General features: G+C 39.4%; 1 protein-coding gene and 1 non-coding gene across 2 annotated transcripts in view; one reads left to right on the top strand and one right to left on the bottom strand.

Moving 5' to 3' along the window:
• LOC145999974 (lutropin-choriogonadotropic hormone receptor-like) overlaps positions 1–24,658 on the top strand; it is a 304,703-nt gene that overhangs the window by 259,908 nt on the left and 20,137 nt on the right. The window contains exon 9 of the mRNA XM_083137268.1: positions 19,833–19,907. Within this exon, the coding sequence (XP_082993394.1) occupies positions 19,833–19,907 (75 nt within the window). The remainder of the gene's footprint in view (positions 1–19,832; positions 19,908–24,658) is intronic.
• TRNAT-GGU (transfer RNA threonine (anticodon GGU)) lies at positions 10,384–10,455 on the bottom strand. The gene has a single exon. It is a non-coding gene; the product is annotated as a tRNA-Thr (tRNA).

Consider the following 24,658-nt stretch of genomic DNA (forward strand, 5'->3'; position numbering starts at 1 on the left):
AGTAGCACACTCGTCCGTTAACATTCATTTCATCAAACAGGACACAGTTTTTCAAACACCGTCCCTGCTGTTTCATAATATTCAAAACTGGTGCAAGAATTCCCGGTGGGAGTCTCAATTTCTGCGCCCAGCGACGAAGTGTTGCAATGCTGGGTAATGGAATTCCGACCTCTGATCTCATGTGGGTATGCAATTGTTCACTGATCGCCCTTTGTGTTAATGCAGGGATTATATCTTCCTGTTTCCACATCTGCTTTCTTCTCCACTTATTTAACATGTTGATTTACCCTGGAGTAAAGGTTTTGCTCAAAATTTGTCTCACTTTTTTGTTCACGATAGTTTTCACTTTCTTCCGGTCCCTTGTTTTTAAAGCCACTTTTGACTTCAATACCTTCTTATACCTTGCTTGCCATTTTTGCAAATTGATTTTAAGGTTTTTGATTTCCTCATGACAATTATTTATATCTGTCTTTAGCTTTTCTTTTTCCCCACGAAGCACTTCCAGTTGTTTACGATTTTTTCACTTTCTATTGAACAAACGAATGACAACACAGATAAAGGCTTTTGTTCTTGAGGTGGCACGCTGCTGTTCACAAATAATTGTTCACTTACCTTAGAGAGAACCCTTTTCCTAGCACATCTTGCAGACCTGCACATGTGTGACTGGAAGTAACAATGTAGGAATGGCATCTTTCTTCAGTCTCTTCTTTGGTGTAATTCCTAATAATTCCGATTTCAAATCGCGTTCGTAACATTCTGGTGAAAAATGTGAAGAACAAATACTCGAGTTAGCAACCTGAAATTTGTCTTTTCGATAACATTCGCTCTCCCAGATTTTTCGGAACTTCTCGTTGGGAGGAAATTTATGGTAAACAATATCAATTTTTTTAGTTTACCTGAGATAGTTTCGACATGTGCTCACAGCACAGTTAGACATTATTATTATCACTCACACTACAATATAAAAAACACAACAAAATGACTAAAAATACATTCGAATACACGAATACAAGAGCAAGGAAAGAACACAGAAACACGTTTCCGCTGCTAAAACTAGCGGATACTAAACTTTCCCCAGCGATCTGTCATGTCTATGACGTCACAGTTTTACAACCAAGTCGGCTTGCTCAAAAGGCGCGTTATGAACGGACCTTCCAAAGCGAGCGGCAAACACATGTCAATGGACCTTGTACCACAAGTGCACCAGAAACGTGCACTGAGTTAAGGGGAAGCATAGAATTTTTTTCAGAAATTGTCATATTTCTTGCTTCCTGCATTATTAACTTAGTTATAAAGTGTTATAAAAATCTGAACCCACCATTCACTTAGAGTGGTTTTGTGCGTCGTTTGTGATTGTCACTGTCTGGGTCTGAAAAGAGATGATTTTTTTCTTATCGCATGCCCCTGTGCCTATGTTTCAAGCGCCTATCCCTCTTGAACATGTGTTGTTTTTCCGCGTTGCACCCGATATTTGTGGTCAGTGAGGAGCGACGAGGAAACTGCTTCCGTTCTCCCGACCATGGTTGCCTGACAATGTTTGCTAACTCTGCGAAATTCGCAACATTTTTCTTGCTTGTGCACGAGATAAATGAATATATATATATATATTACATTCCTCATTGTGTCACAGAATTATTTGTTATTTTGTTCGGTAAGAAATAAAGCTGTATTGTTTAGTTCCAGTGACAGGTGTTCAGAGTATGCAATACTGTCACCTTTTTAAACATTACGCTACCATCTTGCTGACTTCCAGCAGGCCACCTCTCACAATCGACCTTCCTAAAGTTTTTCCGTTGCTTTCCTCAGTCACTGGATGCAATGCCTGGAATCCTGATCGAACCCTGAAAACTGTGATTTCAAGGCGACAGTATTATAACTAGGTCTCGGAAGTTGAAGACCTATAAATTCCCAAAAAGAGACTTATAAAAAGACCTAAAAATATTAAAAAAGGACCTAAAAACGGAAAAAAGGACGGATAAATGTGATCCAAATTAATTAATAACTTCAGTTTTAATTACATATTTAATGAATATGCGCGGCACCTCCTTATCTGACTTGAGATCTTTGCAGGAGCGTGCTGTCTGGTCGTATACACCGTGCTGAAAGCTTCAAACGAAGATAAAGTTGCCACTTACAGCGCGACCTTCCAGACAAGTTACGGTTAAAGGACCTTGTACCGTATCTGCTTCAGTCGTCCAAAAATGTTTTTCTCTCGTCTCAGGGATGGTTCAAATGTATTTATTTATTTCTTTTTTTTATTTCTTTACTACAGACAGGATGTTTAAGAGGTGATGAACTGATGATGATTCGAATTCAGAATGGGCAGTAAAAACGTAGTCGAAAGAAGGTGTAGTCGCAAAAAGGAGCCGTTTAGACATAAAAAAAGGCTAAAAAATGACCAATAAGCCAAAAAACGCCTAAAAAGGCAAAAAAGGACAAATAAAATCCACCTTTTTCTGGCCTACAATGACCCGAAATGACCATATATTATGTTGGGCCTCGTCTTCGGACACTAGGAAAGAAAAGGATTCTTGCTCAATTTGCGAGCCCTTCACTAGCCCACCTTGGTTTAAAAACTATGAAAACATTCAAAGTTCTGAAAATATTTTAATTTTTTGCTAGAGCATTCCGAGGAATCTATTGAACTTGTTGCCTAAATGTTTCTAAGAGAAAATAAAATGAAGATACTATAGTTAAGAGTATAAATGTAATATATATAATATAGTAATATATTATATAGTATAATATATAGTAAGGGTTGCACTATAGTTAAGAGTATAGATAAATGATCTAGGCCGAATTTGACCTAACAGTTTATATTCTGTGGCTTCTTTGTTATACATTGTGTAGTAATGGTGCACATGTTGTACAGTTGAGAGAAATTATTATTGTATAATATTAACCCGTGCTTACCTACCGACTGCCGAGGTCGGAGAGAATCCAACCAGTTAAGGGGGTGACGTGTGGTCAGCACGACGAACCACCAGTCGTAGTTGTAGGTTCCCATGACCGGGTTACGCTACTCATTCGTAGCTCTCCAATTTCCTCACGACGGTGGGTCGCCAGCACTCCCATACAATGGCCAAAATCTCAGAGAGAAGTTGTACACTTCTCCTCTGGAGACTCCAACCTGCGTGCATCCAGTAGCCGGAGCCGAAAGCCTGACGCCTTAGACCGCACGACCACGGTGCGGGACTATTATTTTATAAATTGAGTGTTTATTTATTTATTTATTTAGCAAACGATCCTTAACAGAACCAATAGTTCCAATTACAAAGAATCATATTAAAAATATTTATAATAAACATTAAATATACATTTTAAAAATTACAAAAAATACAAAACTACAAAACAACAGAATTACAATATTACAAAATACAAAGCATAAGATAAAAAAAGATAAAAATGGCAGTAGGTAAGTTACACAAAGTAACAGAACAAAATACAAACACAATATAGTACATTCACAACAGAGTACTGATAAATACTTTCAGATACAAACATATTATGCATCGCACAATAGACGATGAACACTAAGAATAATTATACAATTTGTACAAATATCAAATCCATATAATAGTATATAAGGTATGACTTTAAATACATAGTATCAATAAAAATAATATAATACAAACACAGCTTCAATCAAATTTACTGTGAATTTAAATGATTAGGCAATGACAATATATGTCTTTTTATTATTGAGCTATATGTTATAAAAGGAAGCGCAAAGTCTACTTTAATTCCCTTTTGAACAAGATTGTTATAATTTGTGCATAGTCTGATAACAATTGAAGATTTATGTATATTGTTTCTCGATTTATCAATATAAAAAGGAAGCAAACACCTAAAATTTATTGGCTTAACATTAAGTTTAAAATATTGCAACACTTCAGGCGAATCTATTAAGTAATTCATAATCTTATAAAGTATATTCAAGAACATGTAGTTTAATTTAAAAACTATGTAGATACCAACGACTGCAGGTTGCAACTATACATTACGCTGAATACATAGTCCATACAGTATGCGAAGGATGAGCAGACTATTACGCAATTTAAAAATTAGATTTCCAGTCTTCAGCGCTCAATATGATATATCTCATGTTGCAAGAATTAAAAGAGCACAATTTAACTTCAATGGTTCCCTGTTAATTTTATGAACTTGCCTACTATAGAAATAAAGTACATACTGTTATTCGTGAATGTAGAAGACAGTCATAAGGTCTCAGGAAGATCCATTTGTATGCTATAAGAGATTTATAAACAGATATATTTGTTCACAATTTGGAATATTAACGTGACTTTCCTAAACAAGAGAAATTATCGCTCATACAGCCAAGAAAAGAAAAGCGAGACTTTACATTGAAAGCGTGGGTGTTCTAGCGAACAAGGGAGTGGGCAACTGCACGCCCCTGAACTGTATTCGCCTCTTAACAAATTGTCCTTGTGGGAGAGTTTATACAGCACACGCATCTACCGTTTTGAGTACATGCAATGAATACGCTTGCATGCGGTTCGCCTATGTCAGCACGTCACACACTCCACCCTTCCCCTCTTCCCATATGTGAACATGGCAGTCTTCCCCCGCAGTGACCGAGTTGGCTGAATTCTCCGGGGCCGTTAATTCGGTTACATGCGAGGGCCCTCGTTAATAATTTCTGAGCGCGTCTCGTGACGTCATAGTTCCCGCTTGTCCCCTGCATCGCAGCCGATTGTCGCGACCCGCGTTGCAACTTCGGAGGGTTTTGAATAGGAATTCCTGTAGCGCTCTCTCCGCACCTTCCCACACGCTTCTATGCAAATCTTTCCACTCCACGGAGCATCTTTACCCTACAGTTTTACTGCGGAAGTTACCAGACAATGATATGTAAAGTTCTATTAATGCCCATTTTATGCAAGGAGGTTAACCTAAACTCAATTTGCCTTTTTTATCTAATTGTCCAGAAGTAGGAACAAGGCCATTATCAAGACTCACGTGACGTCAGAAGGTGACCTTGAGTATCTCCCTTTGTAAATACCAATATAAATGAAAACGTTATGAATATTTTTTTTGCAAGTTCTTAAAGTTCTTATATGCTCTTAAATATGTTTATGGACGATAGCATATTGAAAAGAAATTTAAGTGGAAAATAGAGGCTCGACCAGGATTTGAACCCGGGTCGATCTACCATTTTTTATTTTTATAGTCTATACATAGCCATAGTTCTAGTTGTTTGTTTTTTTGTGCTCCTTCCTATGTTCACTCACATTTCTCTTTACCCTCTCGCACCGTATTAACAGTTGTTTCTGTGAGCTTTTCATTTTCTTAAGTCCACTTTATACACAGATAGGCTAATTGGGACTGCACCTACAGTTTAAAGCGGGATCCGAGCCATTGTGCTATTTTCATCCATCGGGTAACGAACCAGAAACCTACCGATTACATTACAACGACGAACAGTGTCTTCTACACATAACGCTGAGATAGTTTCCAAGAAGTTACATATTTTTCGATATTGCAACATTTTACATCATTATCTCTTTAAATAAAGTGTAAAAAGTGTACTATTGAACTCGTATGTTTACAGATTACGTAATATGTAGCATTTGCTACCAAACAAATCATTGTGTTCTTCTCCTCGTCTGTAAAATATTGATCAGTTGATTGGGTTTATATTATTGCGCTTACTTCCCACCTTTGGCTAATCGCGAAGATGAGGATGAGTGATGATGTGACTCGCAAAGAAAATATTTTCGCAAGCCGGGATTCGAACCGGGAACTCTGGCATCGTAGCGCGCTGTGCCAACCACTCCGCCACGGAGATTGGCATCTAGAAAATATTGGAAATCTGGTTGACTGTTTGACATACCTTTCCTAGGAATGTCGTTAGGCAGTTTCAAATTTCCTTCACTGCAATGCATGTGTTTAACCTATGCGCAGCAGTGTCCGTCTCCCCATATATGTGCGTGCAGACATGTTCCACGGAAATTACATTGTAGAGAATATAATGAGAATGCCAGCGTTATACATGCATACATACACACGGTCTCACAATCAGAAGCAATTGCATATATCTCTGTCGGTTTTGCTCCAGTGCCAGTTTAATATAATGAGTGAATTCGCTTGCAATTTCATTATGGCTGAATTTTCCTCTGCCTCAGGGGACAGACCAGCGTCGCAATGCAGTCCAACTGTCGGAACTATTTCGTAAGAAGTTACATGCACATAATTTTATTAATCACTTCACGTAATCATCTTCCTACACTAGTTTTTAACGTTTAGCACAAATTTTATGAGGGAGTCGATATATTGAAGTCGTTTCCTCCGAATTGTAGGTGAAGGTACGAGAAGGTATGCGTATGCAAGAATTGAAATTTTAGAACCAAGTATTTACACTTCACATAATACGTCATAAACCAGAGCTATTGCTAGATGTGACCTTGAGGTGTTGAAAATCTCCAACGTAATGCCAACATGCCGCATGTACTAATCCTACATATACCTAGGTATATCATAAATTATGTTACAAAGTTAATAATGAACTACAGGCACAGTGCTCAAGCTAATGTATTAAGATTTAGATGTTACAAAGGTACAGGTCTTGCCAACACAGAGCACGAATCACTCTTCAAAATGGCCATCTCTGACTTTCACACAGGCCCGAAGTCTCTGAGGCCAGTCATTGATCGCAGCACGCACGGTCTCGAGGGGAAAGTCCGCCACTGCCTTCACAAGAGAACGCTTGAGGCTCGCAAGGTTTGGATGCCTCTTCCTACAGACCATGACCTCCAAGACGGACCACAACCTGTAGTCCAATGGGCTGAGGTCGGGGCTGCTGGAGGGCCAATCAGCCGGAGCAATGAAATCAGGCATATTCCTCTGGAGAAACTCCTGTGTGGTCTATGCCTTTTGGGCCGTTCCTGAGTCCTGCTGATACTGGTTGTTGTTTGATCCAACATTGCGGGGTTACCTTGCCAACCAGTGTTGCCATCCCTGTCTAAACTGTGTAACAGAATTTATGATATGACTAGGTATATGTATATATACATATGTGTGTGTTGCAACTGTCCGCAGTGTGAGGCAGTTTCGTTGCAATAATTAAGTAAAATAAATCGACAAATGTTACTTAATATCAGGTGGTTATAATTAAAGTGACGGTGTTCAGAGTGGTACAGCACGGGCTGTAATGAGAGTAGCAGTCTGAAACTTCGTAGATATGCTAATGAAGCAATGCGCTCGCGAATTATGAAAAAAAAAAAATAGTTCCAATTCTCGCCACCAGGGTCAAAAATGGCGCTGTAAGCAGTCAAAACTTGGTATAGTTACAGGAAAAACACTATAAATCGCAGAAAACAATACTCTTTGTAATAAAATATCGCTACAATTTCACTATTCGAATTACATGAACATTACTAAAGGAAAAAGCAACAAGCGTCACCAACAACAACCAGGGAGCTCACACAATGGTTAGGCAATTTCACCGACTTTGATGTCAGAGTTATGGAAAATTCCACGTTTTGACTGCTTACAGCGCCGTTTTTTACCCTGGTGGCGAGAATTGGAACTATTTTTTTTTTGGCATAATTCGCGAGCGCATTGCTTCATTAGCATATCTACGAAGTTTCAGACTGCTACTCTCATTACAGCCCGTGCTGTACCACTCTGAACACCGTCACTTTAATTATAACCACCTGGTACATGAGTATATTAACCATTTTACTACAATCACCATAGTAATGAATTGATTGATTAATTTGAATGGGCCTCGCCGATGGCGCAGTGGTAGTGTCGTCGCCTTGTAATGAAGGGGTCCCGGGTTCGATACCCGGTGGAGGCACATAGTGGTTCGGATCCCACTTTAAACTGTAGGTCCAGTCCCGATTAGCCTTTCTGTGCATAAAGTGGACTTAAAACACCAATTCAATAAACAATCAACAATTAATTTGAATGATATGCTTTATTTAGCTTCGCTTCTTGTGCCACTTTTGTGTAATTTGCGAAGATGGGTATGAGTGATGACATAATGAAATTCATGAATGGACTCTCACAAACATCCATACCCAGGCCTAGATTCGAACCCGGAACCCCTGGCGTCGTAGCGCGCTGTGGTAACCACTCCGCCATGGAGGCCGGCACCATAGTAACGAAAAACCAAAATATCATTGAATTGAAGAACTGTTGGAGTGTGTGTGTGTGTGTGTGTGCGCGCGCACGTATGTAGATATATATACACTGTGTGTATGGAAAAGAGCCGCGATAGTTCAGTCGGTGTTTACAAAACATTAATGAAATAACTTAAAACTTAAGCATTTTTTGTAAACGCAGTCTGAAACCCTGTGTTAATAGGAAAAAAGTCGGTTCTCTGTGTAGGTGATTCCAGCAGAGAATTTTTTCAACAATGTCCCTGTATGGAGCGGGTCTGGGGGACAAAGACAACCGGAATAGTGCTGATAATCGCTTCACCTGTGTGTGGGGGGGGGGGGTGCGTGCGTGCGTGTGTGTGTGTGTGTGTGGAGGGGTGCACGTGAAATTGTTTACTTTGCTCTATTCATAAATGTGCCGCTCCGAAAAAACAACCTGTAGATATAAGGTCGCTATTTAATTGATTGATTTGGTGTTTTAAGTCAACTTTATGCACAGTAAGGCTAATCGGGACTGGACCTACAGTTTAAGGTGTGATGCGAACCACTATGTGCTTCCACCGGGTATCGAACCCGGGACCTCTTGATTACAAGGCGACGACGCTACCACTGCGTCATCGGGGAGGCTCTTCGCTATTTAACATACCACACTATTTAATAAAGACAGTCTTGCCATATTCTAATGACAGCACTGCAATTAGGCATCTCTGTCTAAATATAGATCACTAATATATATATTAGCAATTTTCTGCTTCCCCGATAAGGTACTGGTGACGTCGTCGCCTTGTAATCAAAGGGTTCAGGCTTCAATGCCCGTTTCGTATCCTACTTTAAATTGTAGGTCCAGTCCCGGTCAGCCTCCTCCCTGTGAATAAAGTAGACTTTAAAACCAAAACTCTTACTCAATTGGCAATTGTCATTATACTAAAAATACCTTATCACAGACCTGCAGTAGCTTGGCTCCGTGGTGCAAAGTTTAGAATAGGTTCTAGGTTCGAATCCTGGAGAAAAAATTAGGTCCCATCATCTATTTCATCAGTTCATCCCTGATCTTTATTATCTTGAGTAGACTAGAAACGATGAAAATGGAAACACTGATCTCTGTGAGTTTATATGTATACGTATGCGTAAATGTGTTGTATACAAACGCATCCCAAAGACTAGATGTTACTAAAAACTCAATATGCTGACCAAGGCAGAAATGTATTTTATTATAAAACATAAACCAAACGTAACGTTTCAGCCTTCTATCAAGGTCTTCTTCAGACTCTGCACCAAGCACAAATGTAACAAGGTACAAAACAGGACGATAGAAGTGTGCACTTCTTCTAATGTGTGTGCAGCAGGGGTATTCTGCTACAAAAGAAGTGGTGTAAGTGAGGTGACAAAAGGAAATTTTATAAAGAATATGGAAGACAGAATCAAGAATATGCACGAAAGAATGTGAAAAAAAGGCAAAATAAATATCCTATGGAAACAGCTGGAAAAGAATGGCTATGAGAAGCAGGATAGACTGGACATAAACAGAAGAAGGAAGAAAAGTGGCAGGGGAGAATTGGAAGAGAAAGAAAAAGAGGAAGAGAAATAAAAAGAGAGGAGGTTTGGAATAAGGAGTATGGGGAAGACCACGGAAAAGATATGCAATGTGCTTAGGAAAGCGGGCATTAAAACTTACAGGAAGGGAGGGAGAAGCATCCAAAGAATGCTAACAAGAAAAAGGAAAACAGAGAAGAAAAAGAGGAAGGGATTATCTATGAAGTGAAATGTAAAGAATGCCATAGTGTGTACATAGGAGAAACGAAAAAGAGGCTGAAAGATAGGTTGAAACAACATAGGGATGATGTACGACTTAAGAGAGAGAGAAATGCGATATTTAAACACACGAGAGAAACAGGACATGACATAGAGTGGGATGAGGCTACGCAGATAGGAAGGGAGAAGAGAGTAGTAGTGAGAAAATGGAAGGAGGCCAAGGAAATAGAGAAGAAAGGTGAAGAAGACACAATGAACTGGAATGGGGTACTGAAGATAAACAAAGAATGGAAGAAGGTGTTGAAAAGAGTGGAAAGGACAAGAGAGAAAGAGGAGAGGAGAAGGAAGAAAAATGAAGGAAAAAGAGCGTGAGATGTCCAACCACATTCTAGATGGAAGAAAATATGTTTAGCCTTTTAGGTGAAAGTACAGTTGACAAGGGAAAGCCACCTGCTAGAATGTTCCAGAACAACTTTCTAATACGTAGAAATTTTTCAGCGAAACATGCAGGCTCGACCAGGATTCGAACCCGGGTCTCTGGCATACCGTACCATTGCTCTAACCACTGAGCTACCGAGCCGGCCTGGCCTCACCTGATCTTTCGCTATCGCTGTTTTACCTGCGTGGAATCGTCTCTGACAGAGCTGCCGCAACGGGATATGTGACCCAGGGTTCGAGTTCTGTTCGAGCCTGCATTTTTCCCTGAAAATTATTCTACGTAGTACAACTCCTGTGTGTGCCTAATCTACAATTATTAACTTTCGAATAATCTGGAGGGGAGTAATGTTTGTGTGTGTATATATATATATATCTTCCTGTTTTGTACCTTGTTACATTTGTACTTGGTGCAGAGTCTGAAGAAGACCTTGCTAGAAGGTTGAAACGTTACGTTTAGTTTATGTTTTATAATAAAATAAATTTCTGCCTTGGTCAGCATATTGAGTTTTTCATATCATGGAAACAAGGCTTAATGGTGTTATATTTAGATGTTACTGTTTACAACGCTGTGTGAATTCCCGAAGTGCATTTGCGCCGTTCACTGGCTTATTATTGCATTATTGAGCGCTCTGCTACAAACCTGATTTGTCTGACGAGCAGGCTGTCCGTTCCACGTGAGCAATTCCGAATTCAATCCATCCGATCGAAAACTGATCAAAAGATGAGTAGAATAATGTGGATAACTTAACCATTAAATTTTTGTTTCTCTTCCTTCAGAATCAAAATTTAGCGATCGAGATCGAGTGACGATTGTATAAATAGATGGAATGAGATTTGAAATTTGCCGATCAGCCAATTCGAATAGTTTGCCTACTGAAATTGCAAGAAAAGAGCTCTAGCGGGATTATTGTTTTGCGTATTTGATTAGTTTGTGAGATTGCCGTTTCAAAATGTATTCCTATTCGTTGCAGCAACGAGTGAAATTTGATACTGGTGTTGAAGAAGTAAGAACAATGTTCCGTCATTGGTTTAAATTATTTTGTTGGTCCGTCGGTATCCAGTTTTGTTGTTGTTGTTACGTGACATTAGTAAAATACAAAGGATAAAATCGTTCACCAGGCTTCCATTAGAACAGACGCAACACCAATAAGTGAAAACTCAGTACAATCCTTGATCAGTTCTCGTGAGTAAATTACGTTTCACAATGCGCATCAATTCGTAGTACACTCTGTCTCGGGAATCTGTGGAGCAAGGCCGCGCATAACGGTAGAGAAGAGGGGAAAGCGAGTGGGCGGAGCAATACAGTGCACGCTGCAGCAAACGACTGCCGCGTTTTCTCCTATATGTACTCGCTTCTCCTCTCACTTTCATTGTTCGAGCCCTCTCGATTCACTACTTGCGCTCGTTCTCTTGGTCCAAAGATGCCCTGGACAGAATGTACATGATGTTTGCTGTTCTAATTTTGTTTGTTATTTCAAGATTCCAAATCCAACATTATCCATTTTGCATTGGAATCTACTAACAATAGAAAATAACGACATAAAAAGTTGCATGTGAAAAACTGCTTTACATATTTTTACACGACAGCCTTCGAAAACCTGCCTGATTTTCTAAAATCTCTATTTGCTTTGCTAAATTATTGTATTGGCTGTATTCTGTGGAACAGGGAACGCTAGATGAGGCATAATCTTGGCTTCTGAGAAGCGAAAAGTTAAATGCTTCTTGTTTTGCGAAACGGCACTCGAAAGAGAATTTCCTGAAGAAGGCTGTCACTTCTGATCTTGCCGTTGACTATTTTATGCAGGAATATATAGTCTACTAGTTTGTCTCTCGTGAGGAGTATAACATTTTCAGAATGGTGACGAACAATGACCGAGAAGAAATTAGAACCGAATTTAGTGTATCTAAATTTGAGGGGCGTGGCATAGACCAGATCAGGCAGGTTGTTCACATCAGCAAAACGATAGAGTAGACCCAGCATAGTAACTGTGAATATAGCGTTCCCTCCCCCCCCCCGCAAAAATGTTATTGGTTTAAATTTGAGAAATGACCACACTAAACATGCTACGAGACCTATCTGCATAGACAGATGTGGTTATCGTCAGGTGGAAATAACAAAGGCCCCCCCAGGGGATCCCCCCGGACACCTTGTGAGTATTTATTCCCCAGATTCCCCGCCCAGCATCAATAACCGGGACAGGATGCCGTTACGGGATTTATCTTGACGAGCATTTCCGTGGGAAAAATGCCGCTTGGGAGCCATAACCAAGCGGGCTGGGTTCTTTCTCTATGTCTCTCACTGTATTGGAAAGATGGGATCGAAGGGTTTGGGAACAGTATCCACCGATCATTGGTGCTCGTGAGATGGTCTGAGAGCTGTGAGAATTACTGTTGAAGTGTGGGTCTCTGAAGGCAATCTGTTACCTGTAGCATCGTTGCAGGAAGCAACTTTAAGTAACCATATCGTGGTTACTTGGTAGTTGTAGAGTCCTGTCACTAGGGTGTCTGACAGGCGGGAGATCAAGGTTCGAATCCCCGTGTGAGTGGTATCTTATTCCCCTGGAGTTTGTCCAGCCTCTAATAAATGGGTATTGGGGGAAGGCGACCGGAGCATGTTGTTGATCACATCACCTTCACAATGACAACACAAGAGTGTGTGGGGCCTCTGACCCCCACCCTTTGAGTTCCTTCATGGCACTTGTTGGTTACTTGTAGAGTTTGTTACACTGTTAAAATAGTTACCTCTCTCTCGCTCTTTCACTTATTTTACTTCTCTTCATTTCTCTGTATCTTATTTGTTTTCTTTCTCTTCCTTTTTTCATTCTGCATTGATTTATAAAACTTTTCCCTCTCTTCATTAAATATACATACCGTATATAGTTAGCCTGCCTTAGTCGAGGACATTGACACAAGTGCGCATGCGCTGCCTGGACGAGTCGAGTGGCAAAATAGGGGTGGAACGGATAAGTGAAACAGGTTCTGTGAAAATCGTCAGTTGCTCAAACAACGTTGAAGCTTTATTCGCCCTCTCTCGCTCTCGGACAAAATTGATAAGCATGTAGTTATGAGTTGTGAAAGCCAACAAAAACATGCCACGAACACCCTGTAACAAAATAGTGATGTGAAAAGTACAGTTTCATGTCAACCTACTTCACCTATTGCGTGTAAACTTGTTTTCTCTAACTAGTTTTGTCTTCCACGGCTGCTGAACAGTGAAGACCTATTTTATTTAAGAACTGTCTGAAATACATATTTCGACCGCACCAAGGAAGGTATAGACAGGATGGTCTACAGAAGTGAGAATACAGATACTGATCCATAATGCAGTGTAAGCACATAAAAATTTCCAGTGACCGCAGAGATACTTGTCAATCTTCATTTCAACCAATCATTGATTGCAGGCATAGTTTGGTAGTAGATGAACCCATGTGATCCGAAATGAATGCAGAAAGTGGAAGCAAAGGTGAACAGTGTATCCAATGAGAGACTCGCCAAATGCAACCACGCTCTGCTCTCCTGAGTTTCGGGGCGTTTCATCCGTGCGGCTGATAAAGTTAGCATGATGGGCACACCGGCGAATTGTGGAGTTTGGAAATCTAGTTTGGGAAGCTGACGCATTCGATGCTCGCGGCAAGTGGTTTCCGCCTGGCTGGCTTTCTATGTACGAGGTCTACACCGACCCCCTCCTCTCCAGTCCTCAAACCTGGATGCATCTTTCCACCGGCACCGCACTCGAAGCCACGGGCAACTTTTTCGGAATTCCTCCGCGCCGCAGATAAACTAACAAAAGTAACAAAGGGAAATCTCAAAGCTTGGGATGAACTCTTTTACTCCCGTCTCTCATTCTTCTGCTTTCACCGTGAGAAACTGCAGCGTGGAATAAAGAGCACTTTCGAATTTCAAATCGTGAACGGTTTTCCAATGACTCGTGTTTATCTTTTTCTCTCGAATAGATGCTATATTTTGTGTGTGTCACGTAAAGAACTGCTATGCCTCTCAGTCACTTTGTTACTTTTTCTCCAGTCCATTGTCTGAGTACTTTTTTTCTCGAGTGTACAGCTTGAATGTACAGTTGTCTGTCACCATGTTCGTGCACTTTATTTAGGTAACCCAATAAGAGCTTCAAGAATTGAAATAAAACTCAAAACAAGCTGTTGACAACTTCTGTACCAGCAAACATAAAAATACATTGCTTAAAAACACACAGGATGTAAGAAAAAGTTAATGAAATTAGTCATGGACAGTTTGCACGGTAATACTCATGGATCCCACTGTACAATACGCCACACTCAGGAGAAAATTTAATGGTAGTCTGTAATTATTGAACCACACATGTTAAAATTTCTGCAAATTATCATTTTTATTTAATATTTCTTTTGTTTTCTGCCAAAAAAGAGGAACACTTCGTAGGTTTTTTTTAGCGAATTTCAATTATTCCATAACAAATCTGATTTGTTCCTATATACTACTACGTACAAAAAGTACCCGGAATTTGTGAATAAAACGCAAAATGCATGGTTAATCATCAACATTTATTTTGTCGCCTTCAAAATAGGCCCCATCAGATGCAGCACACACATATGCGAACGCTTAACCCAGTCTTCAAAACACTTTTGAAACGGAGAAGACTGTATCGCCCTGAGTTCCTTCTGCGAATTTCCTTTAATGGATTCAATTGATTTAAAACAAACGCCTTCCCCGAAGTGGTAACATGAGTCACGGAAAGAGAAAAAAATCACACGGAGCCATATCTGGAGAATATGGGTCTTGGGCGAGGACATGTGTTGAGTTTATGGCCAAAAACTTGCGAACAAGAGTCGACGTGTGCGACGACGCATTATCCTGGTGCAAAATTCAAGAATTGTTTTTCCATAACTCTGGTCTTTTCCGGCGAACATTCTCACGCAGACGCCTCATAACGGTTACATAAAACTCTTTATTCACAGTTTGTCCCGCTGGAAGGAATTCTGGGTGCACAACACCACGATAATCAAAGAGAACAATGAGCATGACCTTAATTTTTGAGCGACTTTTTCGTGGTTTTTGGGGTTTTGGTTCATTTTCGAAGCGCCATTCCGAACAACATTGTTGACCTGTTTGCATGTCATACTCATACACCCGTGTCTCATCACCAGTTTTAACGCGTTTCTTGAAGGTTGAGTCACTAGGGGCTCGCGAAATCATGTCTTCAGCAACATCCCTGCGATGTGCTTTTTGCAGAAAATCCAGCTCCTTCAAAACAAGTCGTGCCCCGACGCGTTTCATGCCTAACACATCAGTCAAAATGTTGTGAACGGGCATGTGTGATATGCCAAGTTCACGAGCCACCTCTCTCACACTCACACGCTGGTTTTCAAGCACCATTGTCCTTATTTTTCCGACGTTTTCGTCAGTCGTCGACGTGGAAGGTCGACCAGAACGGAGCAAATCAGCAACATCATCTCTGCCTTCTTTGAAAGCCTTGTACCATTCATACGCTCGTGTTTTCGACAGACGCGAATCACCCAAGGCCTTTTGTAGCATTTTCAATGATTCAGCATACGACAGTCCGTTGTCAACACAAAATTTCAAACAAATTCTTTGCTCGATATATGTCTCCATTCTGCAAATCGCAGGACACTAGTCAACACAACTAACGTAAACAGCTGCTGTGCACAAACTGATGGATAGATTACTCTAACCCCTCTTCGTGGTCATTCAGTACAGTGCTGCCATTCTACGGACAAACTGAATTCTCGATACCTCCAATGTGGGACTTTTACCAGCCAAATTCCGGGTACTTTTTTAAGGAATGTATACGTGCCTATATTTAAAAAAAACAATAACCGTTTTCTTTTGTATTGTAGTACTTTGTTACTTGCTTAATTCTTGACTATCTCGTGTTACTTTTTAATTCTTGACTATCTCGGGGTGTCCTTTTCAGAAGGTTTTGATTGTTTGAGTTGGTATTTTAAGTCCACTTTATGCACAGGAAGGCTAATCGGTACTGGACCTACAGATAAAAGTGGGATCCGAACCACTATGTGCCTCCAGCGGGTATCGAACCTGGACACCTTGATTACAAGGCTACCACTGCGTCATCGGGGAGGCAACCTCTTCAGAAGGAATTCAAGTCTCAATCCCTCTTGCACATAGTACGTACACTCTGGCGACTAGACCCACAGTCACGATAATCTTTTGTAAAGTTGGGTTGTGTCGTCCATTTGCGTCTGTGAATGTTCCTTCCTTCATCCAATCTTGTTACCATTCATCTCCATCGTCGCAATTTGTAACAAGGGACAGAAAAGTGACTAAAAATAACCTAAATCAAATCAAAGAAATCTTAAATATTACAAAATATATTTCTGGGATGTTATTATACATTAGGAAGGTACCAAGTTCATATCCTGCGGCCAGAAGTATGTGGTTTTCCCCTTCACTCCAGATGAATGCTGGGATGATACTTTAACAAAGGCCAGGACTGCTTCCTATACTGGCTCTGTACTCACAGTGAGGCTCGTGTTGTGTCGTCCATATATGTTAGTGATTGTCCCTTCTTCCATTTCATTTTATCACCATTCATCATCTCCGCGATTTGCCAAAAGGTGGCAGAAAAGCGAAGTAAAATATAACAACTAATTTTTGTGGAGAAATAACGTTAATTTAGCTTACTACGTTTTGTCTATCTCAGTGCTAGAGTTTCCTTTCGTTTCCTCTTTCGTATAACTACAATATATAGGTATGATTCATTGTTGAAGGAACGTTGCTTAAGACAGAGACATCTCTTGGTGTGCTACTAAACTACTAGGAACTTGCGGATAATACTTCCCGAGGCAATTGAACAGTCTTGCTCCTTCTATTGTCCTTGAGTAAAACTGCAGTAGTATTTCATCTGCGTCTTATGAGAGTCTTCTATCGTTGCCATTCGCTGCAACGACCTCATACGGATCACTTTTCCACCGGCCAAGAATGTAATATTAAGCTGAGTGTGAGATAAAGTTCCCGAGTGGAACGTAAGGTTTCCGGGCTGGTGTTAATCTTGGTTTATTTTGTGACGGGAGCAAGAGACGCAAGGCAATGACAGCTTTTACTACCATAGAGGAGACGCTGATTGAGACCAAAAGAAAATTCCAGCTTCTCGTAGGATGTTTCGTGTGGCACCTGCACATAAGGCAAGACAGGAGAGTATTAACTGCTGGGCATCCATTTATACCTAGGACATGTGTAAATGAGTGCTATTCCTTGTACGCTCCGGGGAAATGTGCACTGTAACTGACCTTACTTCGGGTACTGGTCAGCAAAATCTGAGATAATGCACTTTTGTGTGACGCTTGTGACCATCTCTGTACAAGATCAATTTCTCAGAAAGTATGAGAGCTACAAAGATGAAATTTGCTGGACTGATAGGTATAGCAAGTAATATCTTCTTGATTGATCAGTCTGTCTTGCGGTGATTGATAACACCTAATTGCGAGCAGTCCTAATTGCGAACGCTTGCTACCTGAACACGAATAACACTATATTATTACTATAATGTTATATTAGGACAATATAACATTATATTGTCCTAATTGGGAACATATTTTTCTACCTTCTCTTACCCTTCCTGAGTTTTTTTAACGAAATTTTAAAAGGACTCATTTCCAGACTTGAGACTGGTCACTGATGATTTAAAAGTTGCAGTTCAGATTGAAGCATGTCAGTTAGAACATATAGACATTCAGACATGATTAAAGTCGTCGTGTAATTACATTCAATTTAATAATAAAAGTGTGACCTGTTTTTTATGCGACTATACATACTGCACAATTTTTAACTAAAAAGAGCTTCGTCAATTAATAATATAATTATGAACTTAGTCAAATTTCAAAACATTATGACACTGGTCTTAAAACTTTAGGAATATCACCACTCTCCTCATACTTATTAGTGTGCCTCGCTATCTTTTCGTCCAATAAAACATATTTCTTCTTCCGCTCTACGCCTTCCATGTTAGTTAGCCATCCTAAGAATCATGTTAGACTTTTCTGCATCAGCCTTTAAGCTTTTTCTGGCCTATTAATCTCACTGTTTGTTTTGTTGCTTTCCTATCCCATTAGAGTAAGTTATATAGTTGACATGTAAGTGTCATATAATGATTTGTGTCTTAGAAATTACTGTGGTAAAATGACTGAAATTTTAGTGTATTAACAATACTATGTAGTGTGTGTGTGTGGGGGGGGTAATATGTAAAAAAACTTGAATGTTACTCTGAACATGTAAATAGATTATTATTGATAATAAAAAATATACAATAACCCGGCATAGCACATACAACACAAAAAGAAGTAACTGTTATGCAACTCTCATGGCCATAAGTTAAAGTTGAAGGGGGGGTCCCTATGTGGTGCACCGTACATAGAATCACTTCCGTTCCTCACTCACGCACTGTTCTTCCTTTATATGGAGGAGAGGTTGTGGGCCGTTGTTGGAGGGGATAAGGGGGCGGTTGGTCACGGCTCCAGGTCCCAGCTTCCTTTCACCTTCCTCTAGGCTGGCTGATGTTGTTCCGGCTTTGGGCCCGGAACGCCCTTCGTCCTCTAGGCCGGGGTGGAGTGGTATCAATTTATATATCACACGCACCTTTGCCACCTGCACACCAACCGCATTTCACCTACTTGTCTCCTCCAAAGCACCGCCCTGCGTCCCTGTACGCACACACACAAAGTGTTTCTACACCTTCTCACATGCACCCTCCCTCCTTTCACCTCTATCTTGTTGTCCCTTCGTCCACCCCAAAGACTCCAAAAAAAGTTACCCGTGATCTTTCCGTATTGCCGGTTTTTTAGCCTTGTCCAGTGGCCCTAACGCACACACACTAATACACAATAAAAGGAAAAGAAGAAGCATGCCAAGCAACGGATTGGGTGCGACTTTGAATAAAAAGGAATTCCTACAAACTTCTAAGTGATAAAGGAAAACGAAAAGCCAAAAATATATAATAAAAAAACAATTTAGGGTGGCACTACAGTAGTACCTCAATTTCAAAGCTAATGTGTGTTACTGAATGTTAAAAAACTCTAAAAAAAATAGTCGCTTTTATACTTTACATTTGTTCCAATTATTTTTAATTAGAAACATGTCAAGATGTTGCATGATATTCTATACTTCCTAAATAGACTACTAGATATCCTTTGTAGCTATTTTTGCCAACTCTTTATCGGTTTGTAGGCAGTATGAATAGGGTTATATTATCAACTGTTTATGATCGTATATTTATTACTCTTTGTATGTGATATGAAATTGGTTTCATATAAAAAGTTATAGCTAGTACATTTTGAAACGTATTCTAATTTACATGTGGATGTTATTCAACATAAGTTAAAAGTGTAAAATTACAAATTACAAAAATCTGTTGCAACTAACGTCCCGATAATGTCTCATTGTTTTATCTATTTGTTTTATCAACATCCCCATTTTCAAGTTCAACCTAAAGAAGTATTGTAAAAATAATAACAATCATATACTCTCCAATAATTGATCTCTTTGTTGTATTTGCAGAAGTCTCAATGGAAACCAAAATCTGAAGCACATAGACCCTGAGGCTTTTGTGGGATTGAGAAGTCTGAGAGATTTGTAAGTACAATTACTAATAATTAGAATAATACGTTAAATAATAAATATAATAATAAGATACCTGTAGGAAGGCCAAGTCGAAGAGATGGTCTAAAGGAAATCGTTAAGGATGGAAGAGATTGGATTGGCCCAGGATAGAGACAGATGGAAGGATTGTTTTGCTGCAGCTATAAGCCTTCGGGTTTAAGAAGGCTAGAGAGTTAGTTAGTTGGAATAATGCGTTTCTTTGTCCTGATTTTGTTATTTTTCTTGTAGTCTAAGGTTATTACAAGCATAAATAAACAGTTTTTCGTTGTGGCGTTTCAGGAGAACACACGCTCTCTTCATCAGACATTTATTTTTAGTTTGATTAAAGATACAGTTATAACAATGGTAATTTTTTTAAACAAAGAAAGAATAATTTATAGAGTGGATATTGTCAATGTTACAGTGTTGTAATGTAGCAAGTTAAATGTGTAACAAGCAGTTTGTTTTATTTTTATTTCAGATAAGAATTTTGTACCCATTATTTTTTTATTAAAAAAATTATGGATCCAAAATATCATCAGGCAATTCAAAATCATCATTGCTTTCACAGAGTTTCTTGATGTTTTCCGTTAATTTACTGAGTTTGTTATTCTGTTTTCTTTAATAGCCTCAATTAGTACCAGAAACATTTATTCTCCGAAACCAAGCAAGTATTGTACGCCTCTGTATGGAACTAAATGCAAGACAGTTCCACACCGTTATGGTTGCCTCGTTATGTCTTTCCTTTACACGAAAAATATTTATTTCCTTATTGATATTCTTCCATGTTTAAATTCTTTTATTTCTGAAGTGACTATTGTGCATTTGTGTAAAACGTAGTTGCATGTTACTGACGTCATAAGTGTAAAACTCTTATCAGAAGCAACTGATGTGGATCAAAATTGGTACTGATCCAACATCATGTTTGTAGCTCTGGCATGAAAGCAGTGGCGCTAGTGTGGAATCACAGATAAACCTATTATTTGTGATAGAATTAAGTCGTGGGGAAGTCTGTAGTTCGGATATTTTCCGAGGGCGCTATATTCGGGGAAGTTCTACATTAGGATATTGATAGAGGCCATAGGTAGACCTATAACCAGTAAATAGATCTTAGGTTTTTTGTCTTACGTATCAGTGTAGCATCATGGCTGACTATCACTAAATTCTATATTAGTCAACCCTAGTGCTTCATGAAAGACTTATAATAGCTACAAATAATAAATCAACTTAATTTCAACTTATTGTGACAAATTAGAAACTCCAAAATTTCTTATACCGTGAATTTGGACAGATTGTTCTTCCCATTAAAGTAGTAGAAAAAATGAAGTTTTGAATCTTATGGATTTTCAGTTGCACTAAATTCTGAAAGTGAATTCTGTTCAAAATAAGATTAGAGCTTCAGGACCTGGTTCCGTCCCGAAATTTTGCCAAATTATGTAGAAATATTGATTAATGCAATGAGGAAAGTTACTTTATTTTATTGTCTTTATTTATTGAGTGTCGCTTTTCTGCCACTATTGGCTAATCGAGATGTAGAGGATGAATGATGATATGATGAAATTGATAACAAAGAACACCCATGTCCAGACCGGGATTCGAACCATAGACCCCCTGCCGTCGCAACTCGCTGTTCTAACCACTGCTACGGAGATTGGCTAGTTTCACCGAAACGCTAGTACATTAACTTAGATTTTCACATCACCATGCCATTTTATGTGATTGGTGGGTGCATACAAAAATATTTTGATTGACACTGAAGTACGGTATGCGCCAAAATATACAGTACTGAAACTCGCGCATCTCGAACACGTGGTTGCGTTTGTCGACGGGGCATAGCTCCAGCTGCACGTGTTCGCAGTAGTGAAAAGGAAGTTGTGTTGTGCAGTTGTTGTTGGAAATGGGTCTCTCGACGAAGGAAAAAGTATTCATAGTTGAGCATTATTTCCGCTCATACGGAAGCGGTCGTGAAGGTGGACCGAGTTTGAAAAAGGTGACTGGTCTATATGCAACTCAAATGACAATCGTCCACTCCACATGCCCTAACCTAACCTTAGGTTTCCTGACAGTTATGCAACCCAAAATTCACGATTGTTATTTGGGTTGCATATAGACCAGTCACTACATTGTAACATGTCTTATACTTTTGTTCATCTTTTTATTTCAGTACTGTATATTTTGGCGCAACTGTATTTATAACATGTTTCAATGTGGAGGTTTTGGGGTTTGTTTTTTTGTTTTCAGTAACCATCGATATTTCAAAAAACAAAACAGTTTGCCTCCTTGGATTTTAACGTAATTCACATTGAGATTATAAGCTGCTCTTGATTCTTTTAGGGCTTCTGACCAGCTCTGTGGCCTCTGAAGCACAAGGCCTGGTGCGAGTGCCCTGCTGTCACTTCTAGGGCATGCTCTGGAAACTTGCTTTGAACTGTGCTTTCATGCAACAGTTTTGGGTTGGCAACACTTAGTCGTTATTAATTTTCGAGAGACCGAATTCTGGCAGCTCAGTACTTGACAAAATTCATTCATGACGTGTGAAGACTCGCTTGGCTCCTATTTTTCTGTGTATAGATCGAAGTACGAGACTTTTCCCATCATCCCCCACGTTGACTTGACTGCGGGGGTATGATTCTGGGTCGTTTTTCAATAGTTGTTCACCCGCATTAACCGTACTGATTACGCTATGAAGCGTCGTTGTTAATTTGTCAAATCGCCAGAGATATGGCTTAATTAACATCATCGCTCTGTTACACGGAAGTTCGCGAGCAATTAATTACTCTCGGAGCGAGTCCATTAGGTGTTAGTACGCGCCTGTGGCACCAGATATCCTTCCGGTCGCCTGTGTTTTGATCGTCATATACAAAATTCACTTTACAATTTTCTGCCCGGATGATATCGCGTTGTCGTTTACCATGTAACGAATTGTCTCTTTTAGTGCGGGTTCAAAACTTAATGTTAAGACTATTTGATTGATTGATTGATTGATATGTTGTTTTAAGTCCACTTTATGCACAGTAAGGCTGATCGGGACTGGTTCTACAGTTTAAAGTGGGATCCGAACCACTTGGTATCGAACCCGGGACCCCTTGATTAAAAGGCGACGACGCTACCACTGCGCCATCGGGCCATATATATATTTCTTTTATATATATATATAAAAGAAATATATATATGAAGAAAATAAGTTTAAGCCACCTTTGAGACAAGAGCTAAAATACGATAGAAACCATTTGTTACGACCTTACTTATTTTATAATTTTGCAATTCCATGTTAAAATAAAAATTGATATAGTGTTACCTCGAGTTCTTGTTAATGTCTATGATACTACATGTTGTGACGCAAATATGAACCCGCCAATCAAGGCGTTGTTGAACTAATGTATTAACCTTTCTGCAGCAATCTAATGAAGTCTGCTTGCTTAAGACAACTGGCATTATTATGATGTAAATATAGATTTACCAATCAAAGATTATCAATATTTGATGAACTAACCTAATTGTAATTAAAAAAATGTCGGAACATTTAAATTTGTATATTTCCAAAATGTAAGATTTTATCAACGTTAAAGAAATAATTGTTAACTCAAATGAATATGTAAACTTTCTTTGTAAATGATTAATAGCCAAACTATTTATTTTTCAAATATCCTTCTGTTGTAATTTGGAGTATTGTAATAAGAAATTACCTAAAGACAGGTGTTCGAGGCTGGAACTTTGGGTATAAATACGAAGCAGTTTGGTCTGTATGGGGGTCTCTTCTGGTGTCAGTCTAGGAAGAAGTGAATAGGTGTAAGCCGCTCTTCTGTAAAACCTAGGTTAGCCGAATGGGATATAAGTTCCAATTTAGGAAGAAGTGAACAGGTGTTAGCCGCTCTTCTGTAAAAGCCTAAATTGGCGGTCTCGGGTGATAATTTCAAGTCTAGGAAGAAGTGAATAGGTGTATGCCGCTCTTCTGTAAAACCTAGGTTTTTGGGCCACCCTAGTTTGACCTTTCTAGTAAGTTTTAAATTATCTATTAACAATTGATCTCCAAGTTCCAGTTACGATTTACCTAACCACTGGCTGTAAGTACTCAAGCGGTAAATAAACATTTGATTAAAACTTCACGACTTTGGTTGGATTTGTTCTACACCTACCCTGAAGATAGGTTTCAGTGTAAACCTTTTAGAGCCTCAATGCTCCCGACTAAAGGAGTAAAGGGTGAGGAAAGTTCCTAGGAACGTAACACATTCAAATGTAAACTCATCGATACTCGAACCCGATATCTTTTGATTATAGAGCTTTGGCAACTAAGAAGCTGCTGGTCTCTAACTAAGTCTCTAGCCTTCTTAAACCCGAAGGTTCATGGCTGCAGCAATACAGACCTTCCATCTGTCCCTATCCTGAGCAAGATCTATATACTCTTTTCCATCCCTGCCAATTTCCTTTAGGTGAATCTCAACATTATCCCTCCATGTTCGTCTTGGCCTTCCTACAGGCCTCTACCATCAGGTTTCCCAACAAGAATCCTGTGAACTCTTCTTTCCTCTCCCATTCGTACCACATGGCCTGCCCACCTAAGTCTTCTTGATCATTCTAATAATATCTGGACATGAATTCAAACTATGTACTTCTAAATTATGTAACCTTCTCCACTCACCTGGATCCTCATCCCTTTTAGGTCCAAATATTTTCCTAAGGATCTTATTTTCAAATACTGCTCTCGTGCTTTTTATTATTATTCACTTAATCTAACAGCACAATCG

The sequence above is a fragment of the Lepisma saccharinum genome, chromosome 16, assembly GCF_977018435.1.
Source record: "Lepisma saccharinum chromosome 16, izLepSacc3.1, whole genome shotgun sequence".
In the NCBI taxonomy this organism is placed as follows: domain Eukaryota; kingdom Metazoa; phylum Arthropoda; class Insecta; order Zygentoma; family Lepismatidae; genus Lepisma; species Lepisma saccharinum.